Genomic DNA, 13,158 nt, shown 5'->3' on the forward strand with positions numbered 1-13,158 from the left:
TTCCAGAAGGGACAATCCACGCAATGCTCAAAAAACCCCAATCTGCTTCTAAATTATGATTCTCCCCTGTTGGTGTGAAGCTGGAGAGACTCCAGTCCTGGGTGAGTGGTCCAGAGCACCCACCAATACGGTCAAGCTGAAGTAGCTATAAAGTTATCCTCCTGTAAATGATGGGTTTGCCCACCTCTTGGGGATGGGGGTCCCAGTGCCCTGCGATGCCCTAAGACACCTCTGCATCCCTGAGCTGGCTGAGCAGCCATGGAGAGGGGCCAGCTCACTCCTCTGGTTTTCCTGAAATCTTCCTCTCCAAAAAAGCAAGCCTATCCAGTGGCAAAGTTCAGCCCTCACCAGGGCTGAAGCAGAAGGCAAGGGCTGGAGCAAGGACAAGGGCTTTCTCCCTGGCTCTGATCCAGGAGGACACTGTCACAGATCTCGTCCCTTCCCCAGGCGCAGCTCAGCCCATCTTCATGAACCACGCGCTCCTCCAGCTCCTGTGGTTTGTAACGCTTAAATCAATGTTTGCAAAGTCCTTGCAGCTGCTTGGATGGAAAGTGGTGTCACAGTGCAAACACCACCTCATTAACAAAGAGGTTTTGTCATCGTATAAGGCAGGGCTAAGGAGTGTTTATGGGAACTGCAGCACTAAAGTTCTAGTTCATCTGTGAAACACTGGAAGAAGAAAATAAAGCTTTGTTGCTGGCTGGTTTTAATTGGGAAAGAAAAATCACACCAAAGACTCTTTAATTCCATAGGACCACAGCACTACTTTAAAAGCAAGTTCAAGGATTTAGTAAGCAACTTAAGTATTTTCATCTCTGGGATTTTTGACTTGGGCCAGCTCCCGTGTCTGCTTTTCCTCTCGCCTTTCCGTGACTTACCCTCAAAGGTGCTTGGAGTCACTGTGCTATTTCTTTCACGTAAGAAAAAAGATGGTCTTGGTGTACTTTCACGTGTTGCTGTGCACAGAAGCAAGGATGAACTCAAGGTTCAGGCTGAACCTTTCTTCATTTTGTTTCTCTCTTGTGATCTGTGCTTGTGAAAACCACTGACTGCCAGAGAGCCGCTGTGAAAGCCTGGTTAAACATCTCCAGTCTTCTTGGGTCAGGCTTGCAGAGCTCCAGGACCCGTTCTGGTCAGGCCCAAAACCTCCAGCTGAGCAATGAGCCAAGGACAGCAAGTTTGCCTGGTGTCCCACTGAAAATGCTGAAAAAAAATCGTTCTTAAGGAATCAGTGGAGTCGTACTGGCTTGGAGCTTCATCTGGGTCCTTTGGAGTTTCTCATTGCAATGAAAGCTTGGAAGATGGATATGGGTTTGAGCTGCCCAGGGTGCACGTGTCCCAGCTCTGCTGGAGACCAGAGGTCCCTGCTTGCTCATAGAGGGGTAGCAGAGGCCAGGTGAGCACTGCACTCTCCTGGAGGGGTTCAAAGCTGGAGTTTCATTAAGCTATGAGTTCCAAAGCGATCCCTTTCTCAAAGCATCCGGGATGCCACCCCTGCCGTGGGCAGAGCACAGCCCTGGACACACCAGCCAACCCTGGGCAGACACCGCCGTGGTTCACCACCACGAGAAGTGCAAACCTGAGACAGCCAGCAGGCACGCGAGGGGAAGGTGGTGCCAAGCAACACCCCAGCTTGCACAAAGCACATCCCGGTATCTCAGAGCAGGGATTAAAATACAACTTCCACCCCAGAGCAGCTTTTACCTTAGGGAGATGGCGAAATGTTCTGCTCAAAACCTGCTTTTGTCAGCTCCCCTCTGCCTGAGGCTGAGGAATCCTTTGCTGAATAAACAGCATTTTTGTATGAAAAATAAACTCTAAGGTCTTACAATTCATTTTGTGCTGCAGCAGTGAGGATAATGAAGTGGGAGGCTGGTGATCTGGCAGAAAACAAAGTGTATAAACTATTTTCTCAGCTGACTAATGGTATCCTCAAAAGGCTGTGCAAGGAGAGCAAGCATCTTTGCCGCGCTCTGCAGAGCCAGCAGGAAAGGTCCCTCTCCTCCTGGTTTGGTACCCGAGCAGCTGATGATCGGGCTGACAAAATTAAGATACCTCCTGTCAAAGCCTGGGTGAGCTTTTAGGGGGCTGGTCCCAAAACCCCAACACCATGCATCGGATGCAGAGGACTCCAAGTCCCCCTCACTCCTCTCCCACCAACAAAACACCTGCTGCTTTGGCATAAAGCGCTTCAATACCCAGCAGTTACTCTTCTTTTTTTGTGTGTCTTCAGCAAGATAATACGCATAACTTCAAGGGAAAAGGCAAAACTTCCCTCAGTGAGCTCAGCCTATCTAGGACCAAGGGGCAGCGCTGTTTCTCTAGCATCTGGTAGACCTTTCCTGACCAAACCACTGCTGAACCTGGGGCAGGCAAACAGCACAAACCAAAGATGACTGTTTTTAAGGACTCCAGCTCCATTGGTACAGAACATACAGTAACAAAACAACATCTGCTGGGCTTCAGGAGTATTTTTTCCTACGGGTTTTTATTGGCATGCCCTGCTTTTTTTTTCAAAACAGTGATGTATTTTTTCCTGCAAAATTTTAAAATGAAGCCCAAACTAAGTACAAATCCCCGCATTCCTGGGCCTTCAAGATAAACTATCCTTTTTTTTTTTTCTTGGCATGGATACATGTTTCCACTTGAAAACAGAACCTGACTGGAAAGAAACGGGAGCCAAGCAAAGTGTCATCTGGCTTCAGGCTGCATGAACTGCTTTGGAAAAGCCGACTCCGTGTTGCGAAATGGTAGCATTAGAGAGCGTTCCCCTCTCTGCCTACCTAGGAAGCCCTCCAGCACGACTCCTTCAGACCAAACTGCCTCTCCGTAGGCGATCAAGACCCAAAGCTGCACTCACTGGAGCGATGCTGGAGACTCTCACCGACCCCCAAAGCTACATAAATGTAAACGCCAAATCCCCCGCGTGCCCGGGCTGCAGAAACAGGTTGCTCCAGAAACATTTTTACAGCTGTTGAAGATCGAGAAACAGACTCACCACTTCTTTGATTTCAACCTCGGGGCCGGGTTGCGGGGGATGAGGAAGAGGGCTCTCATGGGATGCATGTCACAGAGAGCTGCAACGTGCAAGAAGAGGTGTTAAATACGACACAATGTCCTGCAGACCCCCTGGGCTTCCTAAAGAAGCTTAGCCTCTAAAGCCTAACTTTAGAAAGTTAGGCTTTCTACATGCTTAACTGGGGAGAGCCAAGTTTCCTCTGAAGCTACAAGACCTGCAGGGCGGGAGGGTTTGCAGACCCCGGCCCGGCAGCAGCCTGGAGCTCAGGCGAGCGCCGCCGGCCCCGGCCAAGCAGCGTGCATGTCCCCAGCACCGCCGGGCTCAGCGGCGGGGGCCGGCTCAGGACACCTGCGCTCCTGCAGCTGCGTGTCCCCAGCACCCTGCCAGGTGCTGACAGCCACGGGCCCAGAGCACGGTACAGCCGCACCACGTGCCGCTACACTCTGCTTTATTTACTTGCATTTATCAGCACGCAAGGACGGTCCCATGATAATGCTGAAAAACCATGGCAGTATGACCCCTGCAGAGGCACCAGCTGAACCCAGCGCGCCACTGTGTCACCGCAGAGGTTGGTGACACACCAGTGCTGAGGAGCAGTGTTTTACCTGCTTCCAGTCCACCACCTCTTCTTGATATGCATTTTATTTGAGGAAACCGAGTCCCAGAGTGCCTAAGGGGTGGGACATTTTTTTGCTCACATTTCTTTGCTCGCTGCCCATCCTGTCCCCTAGGCCACGCCACCCAGGCAGCTTTGTCCCCACGGACCCTGTGAGCTCCATCTCAGTGAGCCCAGGTTGCTTGGAAAACCTTTGCACGGTGTTTCTTGCACAGAACCGAACCCTGGCTGGTGCCCAGCAAACCCCAGCACGTTACAGCCCAGGGTTAATTAAAGCAGAGCAATGCATCTACTTACGGGGAGCGCCTTCTGCCATTTCGATGGCTGTTATCCCCAAAGACCACAAGTCGCTCTGTAAAAGAAAGCAGAGGGACATCAGTGATGCAGGGGAGCACTGTCACAGTGGTGGGCACCGGGCAAGGCGGGAAGCGTGGCTCTCCCCAGCCTGGGGAGCTCAGCCCCGAGTTGGGTCTCCATGTCCTCTGCAAGCCCCTAGACCCACAGCTCGGGAGCTTGCCTCATCCTCCTGCTATGCACTGGGGCTTTAGAGGCTCCCAACCCCACTGTTTATTTCAAAACCTTCAAGGCGTTTTTGGTGTGGAACATGGCCACCTTGCTGGGGAACTGCTCCCAGTAGCCGTGGTGAGGATGGCTGCCGGGGGAGGCGCTGATGACCTAAAGGTCCCCTCGTGGGGCATCTTAACGAGCCCTGTGCACTAACGGATGGACCCCTGGCTCCCAGATTAGCTGGTGACAAACTACTCCCCGGCTTCAGGGCTGGGGTAAGCAGCAAACCGGGCTGCTGGCTCCCTCCTTAAAGCTGGGTGATACATCCACGGATTTGATACAGCTCCACAGAAAACGGGCTGCCTGCAATAGATTAAAACCTTGAATTATCTTGAGATACCTCAGGAGGCTCTTGTATAAGGGACTGCTCATTAAATGGAAGCCTGAAAAACAGCACTTCACCAGTGGAAGGGGAAACGGGCACTTTCATTTACCCTGCTCCCAAGCCCTGCCCAGCCCACACGGTTGGTTGAGTCTCCTGAATGATCAGAGCACAGAGTAGGCACCTATTTGGAAAACTCTTTGATTTCAGACTCGCATCTCTCTTCCTTCCATTTTCTCCCTTGCAAACAGGGACATCTGTACCGCCAGCCCCCTGCCAGAGAGCAGCGGTGAGCTCCCCTCCAGTCCCTTCTCCCCACCCTGCCATCACCGATGAGCTACAGCTGCACCTCTAGATCTGGTAACGAGCCCCAAAGGACGGCTCGGCTCTCCCGGACAGCAGCGGAGGCAGAGGCAGTACGTGCCCGGCGAGAGAAAACAAGCACCTTCCCTAACGGTACTGCTGCAACTTGTTTTTTTTGGCAGAAGGCAGCTAATTCATTATTTTGGACACCGCGTACAGGGCTGCTAATGATTCACAACCCAGTACCTGCTGCATCGGGAACAGGACTCAGACTAATTTTGGTGCCTTCATCCCAAGCGCAGCCTCTGACACGTCTCCAGGGAGGTGGAGAGACCTGCCTGAGATGGGATGGTGGCAACGGCAAGGGCAGAAGCTGCAGGTGCACAAGGGACCAGAACAAGCCTGGTTCTATGTAGCTGCAGCTGATGTTTGCTGGAGACCAGCTAAACTCCAGTTAGCACATCAAAACCAGTAAACATTGTAAATAGGAACATCTCAGGGTGGAAGGGACAGTCTGCTTTCCAGCCTTCCCCCTGCACCCCCAGCTCTGATGTCTTGCTCTCCCTTCGCCCTGTGCCCTCTGCCACGTCCCTGCAGTCCCACTTCAGTTTTCTCCTCTCCATTTCAAGAACTGCTGTTTCCAAACGGCCTCAAGCCTCTAAACCTGCAATTTAGCAAGTAAATCCCAGGAAGGTTGTTTTTCCCAGCACAGAGCCCCAAAAGCTCAGCCAGAGCTAGAGAGAGCCTCTAGGGACCACAAGCACCTTCTCACATACTCCATCCAGGAAAGACAACTTGGATTTTTAATTTCAAGGCACTTTTCCCTCATTTTTATCTCAAGTTCTCCCCTTAAAAATGCCACCTTTCCTACACAGCTTTGTACCTGCTTAAAAATTCTCTCAAATCTTATTTCCAGCCCTTTTGCAGGACAGTCTCATCCACTCTTTGTTTCTGTTCAGCTGGGATTTCTGCTGCATACTTAATTATCGCAGTCTTTCCACATGATTCAGCACACATGACCCCTTCCCTTTGGGTTGCCGCTGAACTCCTTCCAAATTCCTAGTGTGTCTTTCCATATCGAGGTGCCCAGTATTATATGCAAGATGCCAAGTGATCTTAAAGCTGGAGCAATATAGAAAGGGATTATCACCCCTCTAAGTCTCCCAGAGAAAGCAAGAACTCAGCAGGAAGCACACATTTTATAATGATCTGGAATTCAGGGGTTTTTTGTGTGTGTGGTTTTTATTTTTGAGTCTGAAAAGCTTTTCAGTCCACCCAGCAAAAAGACGCCATGCTAATATATTTGCATTGTCTTGACTTGGGAAGGGAATCAAGCTTCCTTCCCCCTCCTCTTTTTTTTTTGATTCTAAGCTTATTGACAAGATATCTCTAAAGAAAAACGGAAGACTGGCTGGGGGAAAAAACCAATAAATAACCTCAACAATGTGGGCTTTCTATTTGTTCTTTTTTGAAGAGGTTTATTTTTGCAAAGGGGTATTTACTGCCTCCTTCCATAGATTACACAGGCACCTCTTTCTGGCTAGGAAAACAGTGAGATCAGAGGCTTTTTGTCCAACAGATTAAGCCTGCAAGGATTCCTTTTTTTCACCCTATAAATCTCATCTTTTGTATTCCCTATTTTTTAAGCCAGTTGGCTAAACCTGAGAGCATCTGATTTGCATCCCTTTAAAAAAAGTAATTTACATGCCCCGTCCCCCGAACTTCAAAGCAAGAGCATCAGGCGCAGGGAGGTGATCTGGGGTACGGACTAATGCCCGGCGGCTCCCGCACCACCACGAGCTCCGAAAACACCCTGCAATGAGTGTGTCGGCAGCAAATCAGCCTTCTGTTTCATACCCCCAGCCAAGGGAAAATGGTCAATGCCAACTTCAGAGACGCAAACGCCCGGCTCGCTACAAGCGTTTGATCCTCGGGGACAATAGAGGGATTCTGGTCCTGGCGCTCGTGCGTCAGTCAATGGCATATTAAGCGCCCTAGTTATTCTGGAAAGAGAAAAAACCTCAGGGATTTCTGTGGGTAGAAAGTAGCCTATGAAGATATCAGTCGTTTTTTTAAAGAAAATAATAACAAAAAGCTGTGATTAACTAGAGCGTTGCACTGTCAGAGCCAGGCAGCTGTCAGTGGAGAAGCAGCAAGAGCAGCTAGCGTGGGCTGCAGCCATCAGCAGAGCTGAGGAAACGCCTGTTGTAATTGGTTAATCAAAGAGAATTAAGTAATTGCAGATTAAACTATTTCTTCATGTCCTTATCATTAACGATTTATGTGACCCGGAGACTGAACTCAGCCTGGGGAGCTTCTCCCTGGAACACCATCAGTTCAAGAGTTGACTGATGCACTCAGATAGCTGCAGTACCAAAACATCGGTTGGCTACTTAAAATCCTTCACCCCTCAAAAATTTCTCTGAGTGATTGGTAACTGCACCCCAAATTGTAACACGAGGGTGGGTTGTTTTGTATTGTAACGTCCTACTGTTAGGAAGCAGCCACCTAGCTCCACACCAGAGGGTCTCAAAGTCCTTTTTAAACATTGCCTTGTAAAGCGACCTCTCAGCGTGCACATGAACAGAGGCGCGCCAAGCTTTATGTATGTCTCAGCTTCTCCCCCGAAAGCCCACGTGGCGCACCCTTGCTCTGCTCTCTGGACACACTCAGTGCACCTTAGGGGGTTTGGAGCTAGAAATTCAAGTTCTAGATGCTTCAAAAAACCATGGGACAAAAACCAGGGGATATTTCTACAGATGTGCGTCCAGAAACGCGCCGTAAGGCAGAAACAGGATAAAATATATTCAGCTCTTCTTGCTTTAAACATTGGACCTCGGTGTAGGTTGAACGGGCAGGTGGGACTGACAGCCCTCCTGCTGACCTGCTGCGTGGCACGGGGCTCCGAGCCACATTATAACTCAGCAGCAATGTTGGGCTGCCACCGATCCAAAAATAAACTTCAAACAGGCAAGAGAGACATGTGAAAAGTAGGTCAGCCCCCCAAACGTCCGATTGTGTGGCAGCCTTCAGATCTCCCTGCGAATACCAGCCTGCAGGCCAGATGATGTGATTTTGCCCTTTCTAAACCTGACCTCACTTCCCTCCAGAGTAAACAGAGCAAATACAGCATGTTTGACTGTAGTATTTAAACATGCAGCACTGAAAAGCAGGGTAGCAGGTAGGAAGGTCTGACTTCTTCAGAGAAAATCTGGATACGTGAACAGCACAACAAAGATTCACGTTAGCCCTGAATTGGCATTTCAAAATCCAACAGCCAAAAAGCAGGATTACGTCGTCGCCTGTCACCGTATTCTGCAAAGCTGCAAGAATATACTAAATTCCTGAGTGCTCAAGTTCATGGTACTGGGGCGTAAAATCTGAGCTCATGCCGAGCACCTTCTTCAGATGTTTATGGTCACAGCTGTCATGGCAAGCACTGCTAAGTGCTGCTTTAATTCCTTGCCTATGTTATTTGTGAACGTGCTAAACTTTTCACATACCACATCCGTAACGACATATAAAAGAGTAGGAAGATGCTCGTTTAGGTACCTTGAAGTCGTAAGTGGCATCGGGATTTTCATCGCAGGCAATGACCTCGGGGGCCATCCAGTAAGGCGTTCCAATGAAGGTGTTTCTCCTGCCCACCGTTCTGTCCAGCTGAGCGCTGACACCAAAATCCACTGTGGATCAGAGAGACAACAGGGCATCGTCAGGTCGGAGATAACCTGACCCACTCTTCTGTTGACTGTAAAACATTAAATTCATCCAGACCAGCTTCTCTGCACAGCCAGGAGAGAAAGACAGGGCCAGAGCCATTCCTGTTTGATCTCTGCTGGGACCAACAGAGGTCAGTCAAGGACAAACCTGATCATCTGATGTCCGGGTTTTGTAAGAAACCCGGTGCCAGGAGGCAATGAAAAGAAATCACAGCTCCTCATACTAATGAGAAACAGGGTTAGCAACATGAATAAGCAGCAGCCTTTGTTCTATGCTTTCTCATTTGAATTAAAGCCTGCCAAATATTGGTAGAAGCCTCATTTTTCTACCTAAATTCTTCCTGGAAATGGCAGAAATGCAAAAGACTTAAGGAACTAAGGGCCAAGGACAAAGGCCCATAGGGAAATGTCAAGCAGAAAGCTGCAAAATGAAGCAAAAACTGATGAAATTAAACCAATGAGAGAATACTCTATGGTCCACTAAGTTCACTTTGCGCAACACGGTGATTGGAGATTTGCCCTGGAGAATTTCCCCTTGGCGAGGAATCTTCACCAGCATAAAGCCAAACGAACTGGTGGTGCCATCTGTTAGGCTGGGATTTTACTCTGCTGTAAAGAGAGAGGAGGGACATGGGAGAACAAGGCTTGCGCCTCACTTTACCAGTGTAAGGGATCTGTCATCACTAGCATTAATTAAAATACACAAAGACAGCCTTAATGACATTGATGCTGGACAACTGAGGATATCAGCACATCATGTCTGCCGATCTGCTGTCTCCCAGGCGATCTTCACATGAATGCCTGGTCTTCTCCAGGGTGCCTACCATCGCATATGAAATTCAGAGTAGTTCTTCCAAATTAATCTCTCTCCAACAGGTCGCCTTGGAAAAAAAAATCTGGATTATGTGACACGAAGTTGGCTGGACTATGCTCCTGTAGGACACTACTACGAAGGTGTGAGGAAAGAGCCTTTGATAATGGCTGGCGATGCACAGAGGCCACTTTTCAGTTCGGGGCATGGAAAAAATGGTCTTGATTGTTTATACCTGTATTTGATGGCAGAGCTGCCCAAACTGCCTGTCTGAACAGAAAGACAACTGCAAGTACATCTCTGCACGCAGAACTTGACCATCAACCGTTGGCAGTTTGTTGCACGGCACTTGCTCAATGCCCAAGGTCACATTATTGAGATTGGCACAAGAAAAAACACAGAGTAGCTCTTGGTATCCATCCCCAAGTCATGTACAAGTCAGTCTTGCTGCTTCTCTCCAGCCAGCCCACTTGCAGTTTCCAAGAGCTCTAACCCACTCTTACCTAGTTTAACTTCTGCATTTTCCGTCAGCAATACATTCTGTCCCTTGATGTCTCGATGAATTACTTTGTGCTGGTGTAGATGACTCAAGCCCTAGAGAATTCAGAGAAAGGTTAGAGAAATCCAAGTTCAAAGCATGTTATTTTCTGACATTCCTCCTCAACCAATTACGCTCCAGAAATGAAACACTCACAGTTGGGGGTAAGCAACTGAGAACGCTTTTGTTTATCATGTGTTCAAAATACTGTCCTATGTCACACGCTGGGAAGACCTGCCTGGCAAGCCAGATGCCCGCCGACGGGCTATACGTGCTGCAGTGGGTGCTCCCCATAGCAGGAGACGCGGGATTAAACCCAACCTTTCAGTTTCTGCAGGAAACCACATTAACCCAAATTCTCCCGTATCTCTAGACATATTTTCCCCTGTGTGCTCCCTTGCCTTAGGGAGCCATTTCTGTGGCAGAAACAATAGGATGGTTTTGTCTCCTTTCTATATTTCCATCATCCAGAAATTGAAGAAAACAGTTCTCGTATCGGTCTAATGAACCTGACTTCAACACACTGATGAGCTTGTATTAAAAAAGCCACCATGCAAATACAACTACTACAAGCTGCACATATCCCTAATGGAGATATAGCTCAAATTAAAAGCCTGTCTCAAAGGCTAAAGGTAAAGTAGCTTTTCTGTTGCACTTTTTGATTAGCTTATTAATTTCTTTTTGTAACCTACATTTTTATTTCATTCACTTATTATTTCAGTTTCAAAGTAACGTAGATGTTACTGCCTGCCATATTGCCAGCTTAGTAAAACTATGGATTACTTAAAAACTGATCTCGTTTTAGGTTTACATTTCACATCAAGTATTCATATTTGAGGAAGAAAAGAATTTCTGCTCTCACTGCTAGTAGTTGTTAGTCATTTTACACGTGTTACCTTGGGCCAACACTGTGGAATAGAGCATATCTGTCGGCGAGCCCTTTTTTAGCCATGCTATACCCAGTTAGAGGCACCTTTGTGCACTGGAGGCAAAGCAAAAATGTCAGTGAATTTAAAAAAAATAAATCCTTTAACAGCGCAGGATCGAGCCTCCTGTTAGAATTACAACTGGTCCTCAACGTCTGAACCACAAGCAAGCCACCTTCTGCAGCACGAAAGGTGGGAGCCTTTCATCACCTGAAACCCTGTGGAGGTCACCAACCAACCGCCCCAACGCGCGGCCAAAACGCGAGCGATGTCACACGATGGTGGCCCTGGGACATGAGTCAGTGGCTGGGTTCTGACTCACTGCCAGGGTCTATTTTAAGGAGTAGGCTCACAGAGCTCAGACATTTAAAATAAGCCCGTGTAAGTGTGGTTTCCTGGCACTGAAAGCAGCGTCCGGACAACAACTGATTAGCTACAGCGCCAGCGTCTTCTGCACATCGTGCTGATGCAGACGGTAGCATTCAGGGACAACAGAGAAGTGCTGGGTCACCCCGGACACCCGCAGCAGCCTCAGCAGCAGTGTCAGACACGGCCTTTTGGAGTATTCATTTTGCCTTGTTTTCTTTGAATGGCTTTTTTACAGTTTTCCTTCATGCGCCCATTTTTTCCTGTTTTCTCCTGAACAAAATCTCGGTTCACGGAGTGATAGATTTTAATGTCAAAGCAACCATGATGATCACATCGTCTGACCTCAGCTGTGCAAAAGGCAAGCAAGCCTTTGCTGAAGCTGCCATCCCCCAGTACGTGAAATCTGGCGCAGCCCATTTTAAAGCATTCCAGTCAAACATTTATCTTGTGGGTATAAAAGCTGCAGCATCCTCATTAAAGCCAGAGATGTGGATTTAATAAAACCAGGGGTGCTTTTTAATCATGAAGATTCTTTCCACCAACCTTCTTAGTCCTCACCCTTCTGTTAATTGAAAATATAATTCTAATGTAAGTAAATCTTTGCCCTATTAACACTAAAGGAAATTATATTTTTGTTGAAGGAGAAAGAGGGTTAAAAGTCAGGGAACTAACAGACCTAAAGGGCATTAAATGGGGCTTATTTATTATGCATCATACAAGCACATGAATCATTCATGCCCACCGGCACTGAAGAGGCTCCAGCCCACGGCAGCGCAGCAGCCACGAAGCCTGCAGAGCCAAACTTGTCCCCCGAGCACCGAGTCGGGGGGACATTTAGGTCCCCCTGGTCACATACCCGTAAAATCTCCCTGCAAATGTAGGCGATCCACTCCTCCTTCAAGGTGTTCCCCTTCGTGTTCTTGATGAGGTCGGTGACGGAGCCCGCGCCACAGAACTCCATCACCAGCTGCCAAACGGAACAAAACCGCAGTTACTGCAGTGACACCGACAGCATCCTCCGGGCTGCCTGGCTCCAGGGTAGGAGCCCGACGCTGGCAACGCAGCGGTAGGGCCACCGCGGTGCTACGCAGAGCCACCGGGACGTAGTCTTGATCGTATCAGCTTTTAATCCATGTGGGTTTTGTTATACAAACGAAAACAATAAAAGGCTGGAAGGCTTGAAAGGCTTGTGCCTCTCCAGAAGGATGGGAACAAGAGACAGGAATCAGTCCAGTGCTGAAAATCAGCAGAGGAAATCGGAAACCTTGAAATCTCAGACCCCATCGCCTCACACTCTACTTTATACTTACGATGAATGTTTAGTATCAATATTTAGTACCAATAGCGATACAAGCAAAACTCTACCTCTTGCATAGAAGTTCTTCAACTCTGAAAATGTGAAGACCATGAGACAGGTATTTGAAAGCTTCAGACAACCTTAAAAACCAGGTATACTCTTCCAATTTTTTTTTTACCAGGAGGTCTTTGCTTTTGACACCTTTTGAGCAGGAAACCTTCCTTGAGGGTAAGCTTGCCATGCAGCTGGAGTCCTTGGGTTGGTTCAAATGAAACAGAGCACCACTGCTTGCACCACTTACAAAGTTTCATCATATCAAATATAGAAGTACAATGATCTAACCCGGGCCCAAACCTAATCTTGTCATTGAGCAACTGTGAAATAAACCTTATAAAAATAGCACGGGATGCGAGTCTGCTCCCAGGGACATCGCGGATCCCCGGGGCGTGCAGGAGCCATCAGCATGCTCCAGAAAGCGAGCACAACCTGCACATGCAACAGGCCTCCTCCAAGACCTGTAGAAGTGTTTCTCTCAGACATGAAACCATGTTTTCCAATTAGATTGGCTTGCTACTAAAAGATATTCTCTTACAAGTCATACCTTGCCAGATTCTTCAACGTACCTATTTAAAGTTTCTTATCACGTGAAGCTTACATGGCATTTAATATTC

At 48.2% G+C, this 13,158-nt stretch overlaps 1 protein-coding gene across 5 annotated transcripts in view; it reads right to left on the bottom strand.

The window, feature by feature from the left end:
* Positions 1 to 13,158, bottom strand: part of TNIK (TRAF2 and NCK interacting kinase) — a 165,698-nt gene that overhangs the window by 52,252 nt on the left and 100,288 nt on the right. For all 5 annotated transcript variants that reach the window (XM_064457987.1, XM_064457989.1, XM_064457991.1 and 2 more), the window contains exons 5-9: positions 12,047 to 12,157; positions 9,861 to 9,951; positions 8,380 to 8,510; positions 3,933 to 3,987; positions 2,999 to 3,077 (exon numbers count right to left, since the gene is read on the bottom strand). In XM_064457987.1, the coding sequence (XP_064314057.1) occupies positions 2,999 to 3,077; positions 3,933 to 3,987; positions 8,380 to 8,510; positions 9,861 to 9,951; positions 12,047 to 12,157 (467 nt within the window). The remainder of the gene's footprint in view (positions 1 to 2,998; positions 3,078 to 3,932; positions 3,988 to 8,379; positions 8,511 to 9,860; positions 9,952 to 12,046; positions 12,158 to 13,158) is intronic.

The sequence above is a fragment of the Phalacrocorax carbo genome, chromosome 7 (genome assembly GCF_963921805.1).
Source record: "Phalacrocorax carbo chromosome 7, bPhaCar2.1, whole genome shotgun sequence".
Lineage (NCBI taxonomy): Eukaryota > Metazoa > Chordata > Aves > Suliformes > Phalacrocoracidae > Phalacrocorax > Phalacrocorax carbo.